The 19,500-nt window shown below is 40.0% G+C and overlaps 1 protein-coding gene across 3 annotated transcripts in view; it reads left to right on the top strand.

The window, feature by feature from the left end:
• The window catches only part of ccdc69 (coiled-coil domain containing 69), a 33,738-nt gene extending 14,435 nt beyond the window's left edge, over positions 1-19,303 (top strand). Inside the window, exons 2-9 of one of the 3 annotated variants that reach the window (XM_008104801.2) lie at positions 1,183-1,252; positions 4,085-4,227; positions 8,340-8,427; positions 14,366-14,439; positions 15,469-15,570; positions 16,466-16,585; positions 17,067-17,164; positions 18,439-19,303. In XM_008104801.2, coding sequence (XP_008103008.2) covers positions 1,183-1,252; positions 4,085-4,227; positions 8,340-8,427; positions 14,366-14,439; positions 15,469-15,570; positions 16,466-16,585; positions 17,067-17,164; positions 18,439-18,556 — 813 coding nt within the window. In that variant the 3' untranslated portion in view covers positions 18,557-19,303. Of the gene's footprint in view, positions 1-1,182; positions 1,253-4,084; positions 4,228-8,339; positions 8,428-14,365; positions 14,440-15,468; positions 15,571-16,465; positions 16,586-16,823 lie in introns of all 3 variants that reach the window. The other 2 variants (XM_008104804.2, XM_008104803.3) reach the window with 2 other exon arrangements.
• Positions 19,304-19,500: the final 197 nt, after the last annotated feature.

Genomic DNA, 19,500 nt, shown 5'->3' on the forward strand with positions numbered 1-19,500 from the left:
TTGTCATAACTGAAAAATTGTGGTAATTTTAAAAGGGCATCCTGTGAATGGCATAGGTCAGAAAGGCAGGGTAATGGATTGCCAAAGCAATGTGGAAGACACATCACAGGACAATAGATTGCCAAAAGTGTGCCATTGAACTAACGTAGAGGTGTGATACTGAATGCTCTAAAACCGGTTTCAATTCCCTACACTAATGTTATTAAGGCAAGAAAGCAGGTTGGTGTGATAAAGCCAGAATGTCAATCTCTTCCACAAGAGATTGTTTCAAAGAAAATGAAGAATTGAGGTTGGTTTGGGATGAGGCTTGCTGTTGCAGTCTGTCTCCCATCTTTAGGCATACAGTGAAAAAAAGGTAGGGCTTAAAATTTACGAATATGTGTTTAATTCCATGAAGAAAAGATGTTCTGGGACAACTTAGTGTCCTGTGGGGCATGTTTGGCTATGTTGTTCCCAAATATAACAGTGAACTGTGAATATAACATACTGTTTATTAGAATTTAAGACCAGCAAAGCTACTCGTGTTATTTGAGGCAATACAAAACCAAGTTCCATCTCTGAGATAATTGATCAAGGTAGCATAGTGAGTCAGAAATGTACTTAAGAGAATGGTGACATTTCCTTGATAGTTTGATTTCCATAATAAAAATTGCCATCCAGATCAGAACATCTGACTGTTCTGAAGAAGAAATTAAACTGGAAAAGGAAACTAGTTTTAAAGATAAGACTATTGCTCTCCTGCAAATTTGTCTGGGATCCCATAACTCAGACACTCGATAATAGTACTGTTGATCTAGATCAGAAAACAGGGCAGAGATGGGAATCATGTTGACCTCCAGATATTGTTGGAGTGCTGCTCTCAGTACCCTAAGGTAGTCAGTAGTGAAGATTGTTAGGAGTATTAACAGTAACAATTCTGCTATAGAAACTAAGCATTCAGAAAATGTTTGATGAAAATATAAACTTTCTGGTATGTGGTTCACCAATTAGGTAGGTACTGTTATAAGAACCTCTGATCTGAAGTTAGATCTCTGAGCTGGGGGAACTTAGCATGAACATTTCTTTAAAATGAAATGGGCTTTTCTGTGCTTTTTCTCCTCCAATTAAATTCATGCAGATGTCAACCAGCTTCTTTTTTTAAAGTGAGTTGTGATTCTGTTTGCGTTTTTTTTTCCTCCACAGGAAAAAGTCAAAACTCAGGATGAAGAGATACAGGGATCCTGTGAATTGATAATAGTGAAGGCAGAAAATGGTAAGAAACAAATAAACAAAAAGCACCTTGAAACCTTTCTGTTAAAAGTGGATACAGGCACAACAAGGGATATCCTTAGATAATCTCTTCCAATCATATCTGGCATGTATGCAATATGGACAATCTAACGGGTAAATTTCTGCCAAACATATATCTATCTTGTCTCTTAACCTATTTTCAGGAAAGGTAACCTGTACAAAATGAGGTTTAGAAAACTGAGGGAATAGTAGAAAAAGTGTGGCTACCAGCAGACGGAACTTCTTCTGTACCAGCACAAGGCTATATAACTCCAGTCCAAAATGGTATAAAGAGGGCCAGTGAAAACACTGATTAGAATGCAAATGCCATCATATAGTCTTGATGGAAGGGGATGATGGGAAGCACAGAGGCATCGAGATGGTGCCAATTTGAAGAATATAAACATCAGAGCATTGCTAAGGGTAGCAGGATCTACATAAAGCGATCTCATGTGAACATAAATTATTTTTTAAATCCTTTGTTCTTTAAATCACACATATGCTTCCATCCTTTGGGTTGTCTATTACATTACCCTAGCCTGAGCATCATTTGCAATAGGCAGGTATTATTATTGTCTTTGAGTGAGACAAAAACAGCTTTAGCAGCTGTGCCAACTCACTCAGCTAAGGAATTTTTCCTAAATAAGCAGCACTTTTATTTAACAAATGTATGTTTAGTTTGCAATGTATTTAAAGAGGAGATGGCTTCTAGCAGAAAGCATAAAAGAACCAAACATTTGTCCAAATGACTGCCTGCATAGCACCATTAAAGAGGCAACGATGCTCCCTCCTTGTACACAGTGATGCAGTATAGTCATTTAAACTACAAGTAATCTTGCAAGGTCTCCAAGATACAGTACATTATGCATTACAGCGGATCTTTGATATCTGCTAAGCTTTCATTACACGACTCCTATGGATACCAAAATCCATGGATGATCAAGTCCCATTATATACAGTGGCATAGCAAGGTGGCATGCCTCCTATAAAATGACAAAATCAAGGCTTGCTTTTTGGAGATAGAGAGATAGAGAGATAGAGAGAGAGAGAGAGAGAGAGAGAGAGAGAGAGAGAGGGATATCCAAGCTGTTGATGGATTACTTGATTTGATTTTTTTGTTTTATTTTGGTTTTATCCCATCTTTCTTTTGAAATAGGGACTCAAGGTGGCTAACAAGTAATGTCAGTGGTTGATTCCATGGATCCAGAATCCATGGATATGGAGGACATACTGTATTTTGCTTACTCAACATGTTAAGCCAGGATATTTGCCATAATGGCCTTCCTGTCTATGTAAACCCCTATCAAAATCCTCTCCTCCGGTTATTATGAATACCATAGTGCTTTAGGAAAGGGCTACCCACTTTACTTAAAGAAAGGGGTAATCTTCATATAGAGTCTGCACTCTTCTAGCAATTATTCCCTTCTGTTTTGTTTGGACTTTGGTATGTAGGTTCCACAAGCTGTTAACTTACCACAATTATGCACCAAATACTAGAGATAGCAACCTTGCATACCTATATCCAGTGGTTGTAGCTTGTATGTCTCTGTAAGAATTTGGGCATACCAAGCATTCATGTCTTTTATTTCCTATTTGTTTGTCTTAGCCACACTTTCTCTCTTCCTTCATCAGTTAATCTGCAGTTAGTCTGTTCATCTTCCATTTTGTAGTCTGCATTTCTCTCCTTATTTGAATAGCACATGTTACAGATCCTCTAACCATCAGATATTATGGTATCTTTAATATTTGTAAGTAAAAGTACTTCCCATGTTTTTACCAAGAAGACAAAGAGGCTTTATTTTTTCTGCTATATGTGAGTGGTGGTGTTATGGAACTGGTCGTTGCTCCGCTTCTGCTTGCAAATAATTATTTACTTTTGCTGTGAAATGCACATATACCAACATAGCAATGCTCAGCAAACATCACAGTGCAGATTTTAACCCCACACATTGCCAGTTATAAAACCACCAATTGATTTGGATATACAATTCCTTTTGCAGTATAAAGCATAGTGTAATCAATATTAAATAAAACAAGAGCCAAGAAAGTTTCTCCAGAAGTTTTTGACTATAATGTCCATCATCTCTCAGCTAGGGCTGAAGAGGTTGATGGGCGAGAAACTTTTAGATTGTCACAAATGCCTACCTCTGATATGACCTGAGATTTTAATATCAACATTGTTGTATTGTATGTATCTCTCACTAAATAATCCTGAAAACAAATTAGAATTGTCCAACCAGAAATATCATTGGTCTAAGTGATCACACAGAGCACCCTTCCCTGCTTAGAAACGTTATAGTTGTGGACAACAAAGAGGGCATTACAGAGGAATTTTTACTGAAGTATAGCTTACTAATTGGGTTGCTCAAAGAACTTAAAATAAGGGCAGGAAACCTTTGGCCCTCCAGATGATTTGGACTTCAATTACCAAAAGCCTGAGAGGGTGTTGTAGTTGAAAATATATGAATGGCAAACCACCCAGACCCAATATCTCCACCTTTAAACACCCCTCCATGGCAGCTTTAGAATTGGGTTACTGTATAATTATTTATTTATTTGCCATATTTATATCCCACCCTTCTCACCCAGAAGGGGACTCAGAGCGGCACACATAAAGGCAAAATTTGATACCATAGAAATGATGTTTAGCACAGGATTACTAGATTTGACTGTGGAAGCTTATTTACTTTTATCCTAAAAGTAAAATGAAGGATGATGATGATGATGATGATGATGATGATGATGATGATAATGGACATGAAAGTTACTTACATATACTGCTTTCTTTTCTCTCTCCTTTTTTTCCTTGAACAAGTCACCATAACCCCTTTGCATAAAGGAGCAGATAAATCTGAAGTAGAGCATAATAATGAGATCACAAAACTCCAGGAGAAGGAGTGTCTGCAAGAAGCTAACGTGACTAAGACTGAAAGTCTTTGCCAAGATGTTAAAATCCAGGTTCAGTTATCCTATTCAATATTACTGTATTAATTACTGTTTTGATTACCATCCAACTATATTCCCTTTTGTAGACACTTATCAGGGCAAGTCCTACTATTAGACAAAGTGAAGTGATGTTATAGGTCACTGCTTTTTAAACTGTGTGTCCTGACCCCAAATGGGACCTCCTTACCTTTGTGCTAGGGTCACAAAAATTGTCAACAGTAAAAGGTTTCTGAATGCCTTACACAAACCTGTTGTCAACAACATACAGGTTTACAGTGGACTCTGCAAAAAAAAAATGCTTCAGCTGTACTCCACAAAAAGGAAAATCAGCCTGTTTAGAAAGCCTTGCAAATGCTGATTTATTATCAGTAAATGTTTGCATTTTATACTTATTTTACATACCTATATACCCAGGGCTGGTTCAAGATTGGGAAAGGAGTACGGCAGGGCTGCATACTTTCACCCTCCCTATTCAACTTGTATGCAGAACACATCATGCGACATGTGGGGCTTGATGATTCCAAGGCCGGAGCTAAAATAGCTGGAATACACATTAACAACCTTAGATATGCAGATGATACCACTCTGATGGCCGAAAGTGAGGAGGAGCTGAGGAACCTTATTACCAAGGTGAAAGAAGAAAGTGCAAAAGCTGGGTTGCAGTTAAACCTCAAGAAAACCAAGATTATGACAACGAGACTGATTGATAACTGGCAAATAGAGGGAGAAAACATGGAGGCAGTGACAGACTTTATATTTCTAGGTGCAAAGATCACTGCAAATGCAGACTGTAGCCAGGAAATCAGAAGACATTTACTTCTTGGGAGGAGAGCAATGGCCAACCTCGATAGAATAGTGAAGAGCAGAGACATCACAGTGGCAACGAAAGTCCGCATAGTTAAAGCAATGGTATTCCCCATAGTAACTTACTAGCTGTGCCCGGCCACGCGTTGCTGTGGCGAAGTCTGGTGGTATGGGAAATAAAGTATTGAGGAATTGGTGGTAGTTAAGGTAAAGGGTAAAGGTTTTCATGTCTGACTCTGGGGGTTGATGCTCATCTCAATTTCTAAGCCGAAGAGCCGGCGTTGTCCGTAAACTCCTCCAAGGTCATGTGTGATGACTGCATGGAGCGGCGTTACCTTCCCACCGGAGCAGTACCTAATGATGCACTCACATTTGCATGTTTTGAACTTCTGGGTTGGCAGAAGCTGGGGCTAACAGTGGGGGCTCTCTCCGCTCCCCCAATTCAAACCTGCGGCCTTTCAGTCCAGAAATTCAGCAGCTCAGTGCTTTAACACGCTGCGCCATCAGGGGATATTATTTCCTAAAGGTTGTGAATATACAATATTTCTGGTTTTGTTTTGTCCGTTGGAGGCAAGTATGAATGCTGCAATTAGGAAAAATGATTTAAGATGACCTTGCAGCTTTAAAGCCTGGCTGTTTCCTCCCTGAGTGAATTTTTTGTTGGGAGGTGTTAGCTGGCCCTGATTGTTTCCTGTCTGGAATTCCCTTGTTTTCAGAGTAGTGTTGTTTGCGATATTTTATGTGCTTCTACTGTCTGTGGCCCTGAGAAAATAGAGGATTTGCCAGACTTTGATGATGGAAATACTTTGTTGGGAGGTGTTAGCTGGCCCTGATTGTTTCCTGTGTGGAATTCTCCTGTATTCAGAGTGTTGTTCTTTATTTAGTGTTCTGATTTTAGAGATTGTATTGTTCTGTTTTATTATACCACATTAATTTTTATATATTCTGATTTTAGTGTTTTTGAATACTTGGAGCCAGATTGTATTCATTTTCACGGTTGACCGCAACACAATAATAATAATAATAATAATAATAATAATAATAGTAATAATAATGACTTTGGTAATACACAGTGCTTCCTTCTCAGCTTCCTTTCTGGAAGAATCCTTTCTTGGGAGGTATTAGCTGGCCCTGATTGTTTCCTTTGTGGAATTTCCAATTTCCCTGCTTTCAGACTGTTGGTCTTTATTTACTGTCCTGGTTTTAGAGATGATATTGTTCTGCCTTATTCTATCCCAGTAATTATTTCATATTAAAATAGAATCTCACTTATCCAACATTTGCTTATACAGTGTTCTGGATTATCCAACGCAGTCTGCCTTTTCATAATCAATGTTTTTGTAGTCAATGTTTTAAATTCATTGTGATATTTTAGTGGTAAATTTGTAAATACAGTACAGTAGAGTCTCACTTATCCAACATAAACGGGCCGGCAGAATGTTGGATAAGCGAATATGTTGGATAATAAGGAGGCATTAAGGAAAAGCCTATTAAACACCAAATTAGGTTATGATTTTACAAATGAAGCACCAAAACATCATGTTAGACAACAAATTTTGCAGAAAAAGTAGTTCAATACGCAGTAATGCTATGTAGTAATTACTATATTTATGAATTTAGCACCAAAATATCACGATATATTGAAAACATTGACTACAAAAATGCGTTGGATAATCCAGAACATTGGATAAGCGAGTGTTGGATAAGTGAGACTCTACTGTAATTACTACATAGCATTACTGCGCATGGAACTACTTTTCCTGTCAAATTTGTTGTATAACATGTTTTGTGCTTAATTTGTATAATCATTACGTAATTTGATGTTTAAAAGGCTTTTTCTGAATCCCTTCTTATCCAACATATTCACTTATCCAACGTTCTGCCAGCCTGTTTATGTTGGATAAGTGAGACTCTACTGTATATTTATAATCTTATATTATCTGCTTAAAACTGGATTATATGAGGCCCTTTCTTCGCAGCTGTATAAAACGCACACTGAAGTGGATTATATGGCAGTGTGGAGTCAAGAGAATTCAGTGCAAAGCAGATAATATAAGATTATAAACGGGTTATATAGCTGTGTGGAAGGGCCTTGAGTCTACACTGCCATATAATCCAGTGCAAATTAGATAATCTGTGGAAGAGGCCTAAATCTGCCTGTCCCCTAACTGAACCCTGGCTGTCCCTTGGTTGCTAGGAGACCAAGTGGGCAGAGATTAGCCCTCTAAACTGGCAGCAATTGGATAAAAAAAATTATTGCTCTCCCTCTAATTAGGACTTTATTTTTCTTTTCTTTTTGTTGTATCAACCTAGAGGCATGGATGATGGGTTGTGTTGTCAAATTTCGAGGTTGGGAGACCTGTAGTTTTGTTGTTTTGTGAGTTGCCGTGATGCCATTACTCATTTATATATATAGATGGTTGTGAGATCTGGACCATAAGGAAGGCTGAACGAAAGAAGATAGACACTTTTGAACTTTGGTGCTGGAGGAAAATCCTGAAGTGCCTTGGAAGAAGATCCAACCAGTCCATCATCCAGGAAATAATGCCCAGCTGCTCACTGGAGGGAAGGATACTAGAGGCAAAGTTGAAGTATTTTGGCCACATTATGAGAAGACAGGAAAGCTTGGGAAAGATCACTATGCTGGGGAAAATGGAAGGAAAAAGGATGAGAGGCCGACCAAGGGCGAGATGGATGGATGGTGTTTGGGAAACGTAGACCAGAGGGATGGAAAAACGGTGAAAGGCCCGAAGCAGCTTTCTCCTCCGTGGCTCCCTCTGCTTGACCTTGAAGGAACTGGGGGTGGTGACGGCTGACAGGGAGCTCTGGCGTGGACTGGTCCATGAGGTCACAAAGAGTCAGACTTTTGACTTGCCTCTCCCCTGATTTCTGCTTTTGACAGGTACTTTATGTAAGTCAAATTGCATAACACAAAATCCTCCCCACTTTACTTTTCTCCTGTCAGTTTTTTATAGTAGTGGAGAGAAATGCTCCTTGAGAAAACTCAGCAGGTGCTGTATGTGTACTAGCCCTTTTTCCTGAAAGGCAGAAATAGCAGAAGCAGTTTTTGGAATCTTTCAAACACATTGGAATGTTGAAGCCAGGAGAAAATTGTGCAAATTGTTCAAATTCATTTTTCTTTCCACTGGCAGGAAACATGTTGGATATCCTTCCATCTCTAGTTAGAATCTTTGATCTGTAGCTATTGGAGTTAGAAAGTTGCTTCTGCAAAACTCAGATCCCAGACATTCTGAGACCAACATGGCTGCTATTTTTAGTATTAGCAATGTAACATTTCATGCTATTTTTTTCTTCTCTAGGTAAAAAAGAACAAGGATTTAGTGTCTAAGCAGGAGCTTTCCGAGCAGTATAATTTGCTGAAAAGAAAACTGGATGAGAGACTTGGAGGTTAGAGCCTTTTAAAAATAATGTATCTATATTATGAATTTCTCTTATAGTTTCTGTTACAGTATGGATGTATGTTGGCTATATCCATGTTGACTAATGGTTATATGGCTAACAGTAATTCAGAGTCGCATAGCCTTTGCATAGCCTTTGTTAAGACAACAACAATGAAAAGCAGGAGGCAATCCCTAGTTGCTGTTTTGAAATCAGGTTCCACAGATAAATAGATCTGATCCAAACTTAGCCGTATGTAGAGTAGTTCTGCTTGACTAACTTGATTTAATTGATTTTGTTTGGTCTGCTCTAAAGATTGAATCTAAACATCCTGAAGACACCAGATCCCATTTTATCTTGGAAGTTATGCAGGGTCAGCCCTAATTTATAGTTGGAGGAGAGACAACCAGTGAATACCAGGTGCTGTACGCTAGATTTCACTGGGTGGAACCGACAAAATCACCACTGTATATTACTGGTCTAAGAAAACACTATGAAATGCATGGGCTCACCATAAGTTAGGAGACAACTTGGATGCATGTGTACGAAAAAACACAGTAAAATATTAAGTCTATCTGAAACTCAATTTTGATGCTTATCTCAGTTGACGTAAAGTTAATGTTCTAGCACTGATGATTGCAGGAATTCCCTCATTTCTCTCTCTGGGATTTCCATTTTGTGCTTCACCACACCACCATGGCTGTTTCTGGCATTATACATATTTATTTATTTATTTATTTTTCAAACTTATATGCCGCCACTCCCCTAGGGCTCGGGGCGGCTTACAAGAACCGACTAAAATCAACAATTTAAAAACATCTTAAAACATCTTTAAAACATCTTTAAAAATATCTTAAAAACATCCTAAAAGCACCTTTTAAAACATCTAACAGAACTCAAAGGCCTGCTGAAACAGGTGTGTCTTACATGCCCTGCGGAAAGCCGACAAGTCCCGCAAGGCACGGACTTCAGGTGGCAAGGTGTTCCAGAGAGATGGTGCCACTGCTGAAAAGGCTCTGCGTCTAGTTGCTGTTAGACGCAAGGCCTTAAAACTGGGGACTTCCAACAGGTCTTGGTCCTCAGAACGGAGGGATCTCTGGGGTTTGTAGGGAGTGAGGCGGTCCCTCAGGTACATCGGCCCTAGACCATGTAAGGCCTTAAAGGTAAGTACCATCACTTTGAAAGTGATCCGGTGCTCAATTGGTAACCAGTGCAGCTGCCGTAAGATTGGTGTTATGTGGCATCTCATTGGGACTCCCGCAAGGAGCCGGGCAGCTGCATTTTGCACCAATTTGAGCTTCCGGATCAAAGCTGTCCCCCTGACTCCAACAACGGCAAGGCGGTGGGTCAAAAGATTATGATCGACTGTGTCAAATGCTGCAGTGAGGTCTAATAACACGAGCAACACCGACCCGCCCTGATCAAGCTGGCATCGAAGGTGATCCGTGATGGAGACCAGCACAGTCTCTGTCCCGTGTCCCGCACGAAAGCCGGACTGGAAGGGATCTAATCCAGCTGTGTTGTCTAGGAACTGTTGCAACTGCTCCGCTACTGCCTTCTCAATATGAAAGGAGAAACTTTTTTTTTCAATGTCATAGGAGGTTGTATTTCAAGGAGCTGGGAAACAGATGTGGAAGGGAAGAAATAATCACTGGCAAGTGACCAATAGGCTTGTCCGATCGATGGAAAAAATGTTTCAATTCTCGTTTCTAAAGTAGGGGGTGCCGGCTTTTCGATGTAGAAATTATTTCTAAATGTTTCACCCAAAATTTTTGGATATTTCCGAAAATTCGTAATGTTTCTAAAATGTTTCTAAAATGGCGGACGCGCATGCGCAATCGCCAAAAAACAGGAAACCGGGGGGGACTTTTCTGGGGGTCTCCCGCCCTCATTTCTTGAGCTATTCTCATCAAATTTGGTACAGTGGGAGAACACATTCCACACTCTTTGCTCAACAAATTGCAGAATGTTTCCTGTCTCCTATGATTTTTGGCGAATTTTCATAACTTTTTATAATACACTATTTTTCAATATTTGAAGAAACCTGTTCCTGGTTTGAAAGTCTTATTTCCTGTTCAATTGGGTTCTTATCACTGTAAAAGTCCCTCTTCTACTTGTGTAGACTTTGGATTAGAAATGCAGCACACGCCAAGCAATGCCTTGACAGGATTGGCAACGTCCTTTGGAAACTATAAATTGCCTTTGAACCTTTTGATCAATGGTGCCACTGGCTGACCTTGTGATTGCAAAAATGAAACTCTGGCTGAGGACTTTGGATTAGAAATGCAGCACACACCAAGCAATGCCTTGACAGGATTGGCAACGTCCTTTGGAAACTATAAATTGCTGTGGACCCTCTATTGAATCAAATCAATGTCTGACTTTGTGATTGCAGAAATAAAACTCAGCCCAAGGCTTGGGAATAGAAATGGAGCGTGAGGGAAGCAATGCCTTGGCGGGTGCCCCACGTCCTTTGGAAACTATTACTTCCAATAAAAAATTTAAAAAGTAAAGGCTAAAGTTCTCCCTCAGGAGCTCAGCGCTTACAGGGAAGCAGACGTGCTGCTTAGAAAACTATAATTTTCAAGCTCCCTCCTTTTAAGGCTTGGAAAGAAAGGCTTATGGGGTGATTGCTTTATTCCAAAAAAGGAAAAATAGAAAGGCAAAAGGTCTACCTCAGGAGAAGGAACCAACCCAAAGCTCAGCACTAGCAGGGAGGGACGCAGACTCCTTTGGAAAAAAAAATTCCCAACATCCACAGCAAGGACTCTGCCCCAAGCCAATTTCCCCCCAACACAATATCTAAGCACTGCAGCAACCCTCTACCCCCAGTCACTTTGCCCTCTCAGCTTCACGGCGCGCGCGAACCACCCTCTCTCCTCGGTATCCCAACCCAGAATGGCTTGGCTCCGTGCGGAGGCGATTTTTGCGGAGGACGCTAGCCCCCACCTTTTTTAGCCATCGTGGAAGACTCTGATTGGCAGGGAGTGGGAGCCATGTTAGGCTGCGCTAGGCTCCCGTTCATGTTAGGTTGCAGAAACAAAAAAAATAAAAATAATAATATTTTTAAAATATTAAAAAAAAATTTGGAGGAAAAAAATTATTGAAAATTTTAAGACACAATTACAGAATGGGCCAACGATGGATCGTATTGCATTGCCAGTAGCGCCCAGGGAAAACGTTTCAATACTCATGTCAAAAAACGGGAACAATACGAAATAATTATGGTAGGGGAATTTTTACGACAATATGGACAACCCTAGTGACCAAACCCCAGTTGTTTACCACAGAAAATGGAAGCACAGAAAGTTGTGGCAGAAACAGCAGCAGCTTAACTACTGAACATTTCTTGAGTAATATTTTCATGACCACTACAAAGGCTTTGGTTACAGATATACGTGTTCAGAGACATATTACTTAAAGGATGTGCATGCACGACCTTTCCCATCATGTTCCTCTTTTGTCAGAACTTAGCTATGTCTGCCAGTACATATATCCTGAGAGCCACCGTTGTGTAGTACTTTGAGGGTTGGATTAAAACTCCGAGAGATCATGAAAACCCACTGTGTGATCTTGGGCAAATCATGCTCTCTCAGGGCCCTTCTACACTAAAACCTAGGAGGAAGCCAATTAAAATAACCTGCTTCCTCTTGGGTTTGAGTTCTCACCCCCTCCCACAATCCTTGGCTTTCCCTTGGCTAGTGGCTAGATGCCATCCCGGGCCATCTCTCCCCCCCCCCCCCCAAATCCTGACATGTCATTTCCAAGGAGGACTCTGCAGAGGGGCTTGCATTGCCAGCAAGTCCCTCCAGTAAATTCTGAGGGAGGAATGGGGGACTGGGAGTGAGCACCCTCTTGCTCCTTCGGGCTCCAGGACCTCAAAGAACTGGGATGGCAGTGGAGATTGGCCCCAGGGATCATGGAATGCAGTCCCGGAAGTCAGTTTCTACAAGTCCAGCACCTCAACAGACCTGGACGTTTCAGTAAGATCCAGATCTGTTGATGTGTTTAATTAATCCGAAGTAAACTGGGAAGACCCAGTTTACTTTGGATTAATCCGGGTTTGCTTGAGGCATCGTTTAGACGTCTCAGGTAAACTTGTTATCTATCATGGGCTTTGGGCCTATGTAAAAGGTTCTTCAGTCTCAGAGGAATGCCATGGCAAAACCCTTGCCAAAAAAAAAACAACCCTTCAATAGGTTTACTGTGAGTCAGAAATGACTAGAAGGCACACAAAAACACCAGCAAAATATGTGATCACTGTATGAAAAATATTGTAAATATATTTTCCATTGTTCCTTTTTCCTGGTAGGTAGCCCATATCTATGTTCAATTCTCCCCAAACTTTGGCTCATTATATTTGTTATGTCCTCTGGAGATCTCCATCAGCAGTAGCGGCAATATAGTTAAAATTATAAAACTACCATTCACCTGTTCAGATCTCTGGTCTATTCTTTTCCTCTGAATTCATCTTCAAGAAATGTAATATATTCAGAGTATGAGTGGAAAGTGTATCCATATTTGAAACATCTGTCTTTTGACAGGAAACCACAATGGGACAAAAAATAAACCAGTGAGATTTTTATGAAATTTTCTCCTTATAGTCTTTTTCTTAATCTAAATATTAACTTTTTTTCAACAATGTATCATTATATAGTTTGTAAAGTCCATGATTATCCAGTATATAACTTATTTCACTAAAACACCCATTAAAAGTACGATCTCCTATCTAAAAACAATAATCATAAAATAAAAAAATAAAATGGACTTACCCACCACATTAAAAACACATGGTGAAAATATTAATATCATCCCACTAACTTCTTATCTTAATGAAATTATATTCAAATCTGTCATGGAATAAATGGCAAAACACAAGGTTGTTTGCACATAAATCCTGTTTCCTTTCCAGAAAATGGGTTTTATGAGCAGAAAACAGGATTTTGCATAAAAACTTGATGAGTTTTTCTACACAAAATAATTCTCCAAAATCACTTTAAAACCTTTGTATTCTGGGGGAATATTGTGTAGGACTATTCATTTTCTACCACAGTGTCCTGCATGTCTGGATACTTCAGTGTAGATATGTGACAGGGCTTTCTCAGTAGTAACAGCCCATCTGTGGAATTCCCTCTCAAAGAAAGTTTGGCTTGTCCCAGCTGTTTGGGCTTTCAAAGGCAGCTGAAATTGTGATTATTTGTGGATTTCTTTAAAATATCCTTTCTAGGAATCTCCATGTCCTCCAGTGTGACTTTATGATCAACTTCTTCTGGAAGTTGATCATAGTGTCACAGTGGAGAATCTAGATGTTCCTAGAGAGGTGTTCACTCGGGTTTTTAAAAAGCATTTTTTTATTCAGTTTTCCCACTTTCTCAGGGGTCCTATTCCCTTGAGCCCTACAAATATGGAGGTCTGGCTCTATTTTTTTTTAATTCCAGCTTTCAAATACAAATATGTGAAGGGAAGTCATAGGGAGGAGGGAGGGAGCTTGTTTTCTGCTGCCCTGCAGACTAGGACACGGAACAATGGCTTCAAACTACAGGAAAGGAGATTCCACCTGAACATCAGGAAGAACTTCCTCACTGTGAGGGCTGTTCGACAGTGGAACTCTCTCCCCCGGGCTGTGGTGGAGGCTCCTTCCTTGGAGGCTTTTAAGCAGAGGCTGGATGGCCATCTGTTGGGGGTGCTTTGAATGCGATTTCCTGCTTCTTGGCAGGGGGTTGGACTGGATGGCCCATGAGGTCTCTTCCAACTCTACTATTCTATGATTCTATGATTCTAGATCTCCCTACTAGCACATGGTGATCATGATAGCTGAGGGCCTCTAGAAATATGACTCCAAAAATAATTTTACGAACTCTGACACTGCTAACATTTATGTATGTAAAAAGAAGCCGTTGTGTTCCTTCTTGCTTCATTTTCAATGTTGTTTGGTGTTTCTCCACAGAGCTCGAGAATGTACATGACCAAGAGGGGTATTTCCTAATGAAATCCTTTGAGAAGTCGAAGTCATCCTTACAGGTGCTCCTTCCTATGCTTCAAGGGGGCAGAAAACTCCTAAGTCAATTCAGTATCACACAAAAATCAGAAAAAAAGACAGTGCATATTCCCTTGGTGTGGCTGATAACAGTTGGTGTATTATTTATTTCTGTTAAATTTGTATGGGCAGTTTTTAATTTCATTTGAAATGTGGTTTTAGGGGGAAGTTTTGTGAATACCATGGACCACTAAAAAAGCAAATGAGTCCAAAAACTTTCCTTAGGAGGCAAGATTATTAAACTGAGGTTGTTGTACATTGGTCATATCATGAGAAGACATTACTCACTAGAAAGGATAATAATGCTTGGTAAAGGTAGAAAGCGGAAGGCAAAGAAGAAGACTGCATTATTGATCGATAGACTCGATAAAGTAGGCCTTGAGTTTGCAAGATCTGAACAGGATTGTTGATGAACAAGCTCTTAGAGATCTCTCATTCATAGGGCTGCCACACATCAACATCAATTTGATGGCAGTTAAAAATAACAAAATGTTTTCTATTTAGAGCAAAGATAGGGATCTTTTGGCCCCCAAGATGTTTTGGATTCAAACTATTATAGGTTTTTTTTGTTTTTTTACTGTTGACTATGCTGGGCATGATGCTGTTCTGAATTGTAGGCCAAAACATTTTGTAGACAAAGAGTCCTCATTCCTAAACTGGGGAGAAATTAGACAAAATGTCACACCTGCAATTAGCAGTTGAAATAATGTTTTTAGAAGTAAAAAAGCAGGTCATTGAGCTGTGTAGATCAAGGTCCTGATGTGGAACATAGAGAGGCTTTAGTGATTTACTTCCCCACTGCTGTCCTAATCTGAATTAGGTCATATTTGTCTCTTATTTACCAATTCCATTGCTGGATTTGTTAGAGAAGCACTTATCTAGCTTTCTGATAGCATATATTCTGAGTTTTCTATGACATAGTATGTGCCTGAGCAGGGACAAAGTGAATGATGCATGTTTCTGTAGAGGAGTGGATCTGTGCAAATGCATTCAGCCTCATCTTCTCGTTCCAGGAGACTATAGACAAATTGAGTTCCCAGGTGAAGTCTTTTGAAGAGAAAATCAAACGAGTGGAGGAGTCAGTCCTGAGCAGAGATTATAAGAAGCACATCCAGGTGCCATGAGCAAAACCAGACATGATCTACTGTGTAGAATCTTTTGTTTATGAAAAGAGGAACAATGCTACCTCCTTTTATCACAAATACACTTCCCTCTCACATGTTCAAATAATGCCTGAAGGAAGAGCATAACTACACATATTTGTGATATCTCCCTGCTGATCGCATACCCTAAATTTGAATGTTGAAGGGATAATCTTGATGCATTCAACTAAGACTCTTCCAATAGATATTTTGGAATGTGAACCCATGTTTCAACATATGGAAGAAGCCTTCTGAAAGGAACCAAAGCTTCCTGACCATGAAAAAAGGAGGATAGATTAAAACACACACACAGATAGATTTTTTAGTTGAAGACTTGGCCAGCAAACCAAGTACTTGGCTTTCATTTGGACTACAGCTCTCACAGTTTACAAGGTTGCCTGATGCCTCTGGTAGCTGAAGTCCAAAACATCTATAAGACCCAAGATTCCCCAGCCCTATTCTGAGTAGTCATTTGATACTGACCATAAGTACAATGAAATCCATTGGAACTGGGGAGTTAATTCAATTGAACTCATAGGGATTTGCTCCTGAGCAATTCATACATTTGCATATCAAGCAATCTATCTGTACGAGTAAATTAGTACTTATAATTAGCAATACACATACACACTACTTTACAGTGAGAAACCTCCTTGAGGTCAGTGGGATTTACTCCCTGGAATAAGATGCAGTTTCTCACTAATATATTGATGGGGAGACAGTGAGACTCTGGGTGGAATTAGGTTCCTGCATGTATACGTTAGATACATACGTGCTTGCATACATACGTTAGTGTAAGAATGTGAAATGGTTATTGTCAGCCTTCTGTTTTAGGGTGCATGTTTACATCCCTCCTCTTGTTTTCTAGGATTATGGGAGTCCCAGCCAGTTCTGGGAGCAGGAAATAGAGAGTTTGCATTTTGTCATTGAGATGAAAAATGAACGCATCCACCATTTGGACAAAAAGCTATTTAACTTCGAAAAAGTGGTGGGTTTGCTGAATTTATTAATATTTGATAAATCTTTCTAGATATTAGTAAACATATGTGAAATTGAAAACCCTTGTGCTGTATACTTAAGTGACCTCACTGTATCTTCCCTTGGACTTGGAAAAGCTCATTTTTGACAATAGCTCCCTTTGACTATAGCAGAGAGGTGTCAACTGTGAGGCCCTATGGGAAATGTAATCCAAAACAGTAATGCTTCCAAGCTCTGCCTTTCAATAGATGCTACATATTGATGTCCCAGTCTTCTCTGGCTTCCTATAGAGGACAACGCGTCCAAACTCTACATCTTGAAGGTCTGTAGATTTAGGAGCACTGTTGCTTTCCTGGAATATCCTTATTGCTGTTCAAATTTTAACAAAGCATTGTGGCTCTGTGCTTTCTCTTGAGATTACTGGATCTTTTGTGTGCCCACAGTATCTGTGGTATTTGATAATATTTAACCCTTTCTCTCTCATGTTACAGATGGAGCAGAATTTGTTGCTTGAGCAGAAAGTGAAAACTCTTCAGCAGAAGAATGAAGAGCTTCATGTGCAGATGCAGAATCACATAACAGTGACAAGGCATTGTCTTTAGTTGCATCATGCATCTCTGGCATACTATACCTTTGTGAAGGGTTTGGGAGATGGGCTATAGAAATACATGTGAAAAGGGTCTAATGGAAACTTTAGGGTGACCAGATTCACTATTCTTGTTTTGTGCATGCAAGCTATTTAGACTAAGGAAGCAGCAATGATAACATAGCTGTCACAGATAGCAAAAAACAACCAATCAAAGTAGAAGCAAAAATTTCTAACACCGTGTAAGAATCTCTAAAACATCTGCTTCCTGTGCAGCATTTAATGTCAGTTTGTTCTGATAAATAATGGAGAAGTTTTCCCCAAATATTTGAAGAGGATTGTTGTATTCAGCAGTACTGGAAAAAATGCTAAACTTTACTAGGTTTCAGGCTATTTTTAAGCACATTTGCCTGATTATCTTTGGTACAGGCATTTGATGTGCTCCACCCTGTTGTGAAATCCGTAGTGTAGGTTCCAGTTCAAATGGCTCCTTTCTCTCTTTTCACATCTACCATATCATTTCTGAGAACTGCCCTGTATTATTTAGGGAAGTGACCATAGCTCAGTGGTAGAACATGTGCTGTGCATGCAGATGGTTCAAGGTCTAATCTCTGACCCTACTCAAGATAGGACCAGGAAGGATCCAGGTAGTTAGAAAGAGGACGAGATAAACTTCTAGAAAAGTTGTTTATAAATAATTCAGTGGCTCTGGCTGCAGAAAACAGGAGGGACCATCCTGTCTGCCTTAGGCAGTGGGACCTTGGATGCTGCCTTTGACAACTTTCTGTGTACATATATCCCACTGGCCATGCTAGCAGGGGGATTCTGGCAACTGTACAGCTATCTTAGGGGTAGCTGTACAGTTAGGGGTTAGGGGTACAGAAGCCTCACAAAAGTAGAAGAATCCCAAATAAAAAACACCCTTTAAATTTGAGAAATCTTGTCTCTAAACCAGTGGTTCTCAACTTGTGGGCCTCCTGGTGTTTTTGGCCTGCAACTCCCAGAAATCTCAGCCAGTTTACCAGCTGTTAAGATTTCTGGGAGTTGAAGGCCAAAACATCTGGGGACCCACAGGTTGAGAACCACTGCTCTGAGCTCTCTAGTGCAATTCTGTGATGAATGTCTGGCAGAAGCGGACCTTAGAATCACACTGGAGGACTGCGAGATTCCTAGAGATAACATATTAATCAAATCCATGAATAATCAAAATTACAAAAGTGAAATCTGCAAAGACTATCTTCAAAGTAACTTATCACAGCATTGGTTCTGTTTTACAGGCAACTCTCTGATGAGGTTATGAAACTTCGTGAGGCCCTGGAGAAGGAGTCGCAGCTCAGAGAGCAAGCTCACCGGGAGAAGGAAGAATTGATGTACAGGGTGCTCAGTGGTGACTGAATGGCCAAGCAGACTGGACATAGGGCAGAGCAGTCCCATGCCAGATATAGAGCTCAGTGCTGTGTGACTACACTGTATTGACATACGGGTTTCTGAGTGCCACATGCCTTGGTTTTCAGTTCTTCTGACACTTGAAAAGGAAGGGAGGTGCTTTCCCCACAGAAACAGGCCAGCTTTGATACTAATCAAGAGATAAGGTGAAACTTGTTTCCATTTTGTGTGTGCGCAAACAAGCATTGGCCAGGCTGGGTTTCCCCTACCCAAGGCTCCTCACAAGGTAAGCAACCAAATAGCTACCTCAGATACTGAACTGCACGAGGTAGAGTGGTGTACCAATTATCCTTGGTTTAATATTTCAATAGCTGTGACTTTTATGTTGGAAGGAGCCATAGAAAATGAGAGAAGATTTCTTAATGAAATATACAGGGGCCCAGGAAGTCTTAAGCAAATGAGAGAAAATAGAGAAAGCACCTTCTTCCAATTTACCTTTTTCTGTTCCTTCCAGTAGTGGCAATAATATTTAAATATAATTGTTTATGTCTTGAGGTTTTGTTTTTTTACTTCCTTTGCTAAAGAGTTTGGAAATGTTACTTTTTTGATTTAACTGCTCAGAATCCTGCTGACCATACCTAACCGGCAGTTCTGAGAATTGAAATCCTACTTTTCAAAGCTTTGTTTTGTTGCACTGTCAAGTTACTTGTTCTTATAAATGCCCAAATTAAATAAATTAAAGCACTTGGAAATTTAGGCGGGCTTTCCCTTCTGTGTCACTCTTTTGTGATGCCACCCAAAGAGATTGCTCTCTCGTGGCCATGATGCAGCACTGCTAGTTGCAGGGAAAGGAGCAGCTGGCTGTCCAAACTGAAGACACTATTGCCGAGGTGTGGCACGTAGACAGGCACTGATGGAAGAAGAAGAATTTGAATTGGAACAAAAGACATGAA

Source organism: Anolis carolinensis, chromosome 2, assembly GCF_035594765.1.
Source record: "Anolis carolinensis isolate JA03-04 chromosome 2, rAnoCar3.1.pri, whole genome shotgun sequence".
Taxonomy (NCBI): domain Eukaryota; kingdom Metazoa; phylum Chordata; class Lepidosauria; order Squamata; family Dactyloidae; genus Anolis; species Anolis carolinensis.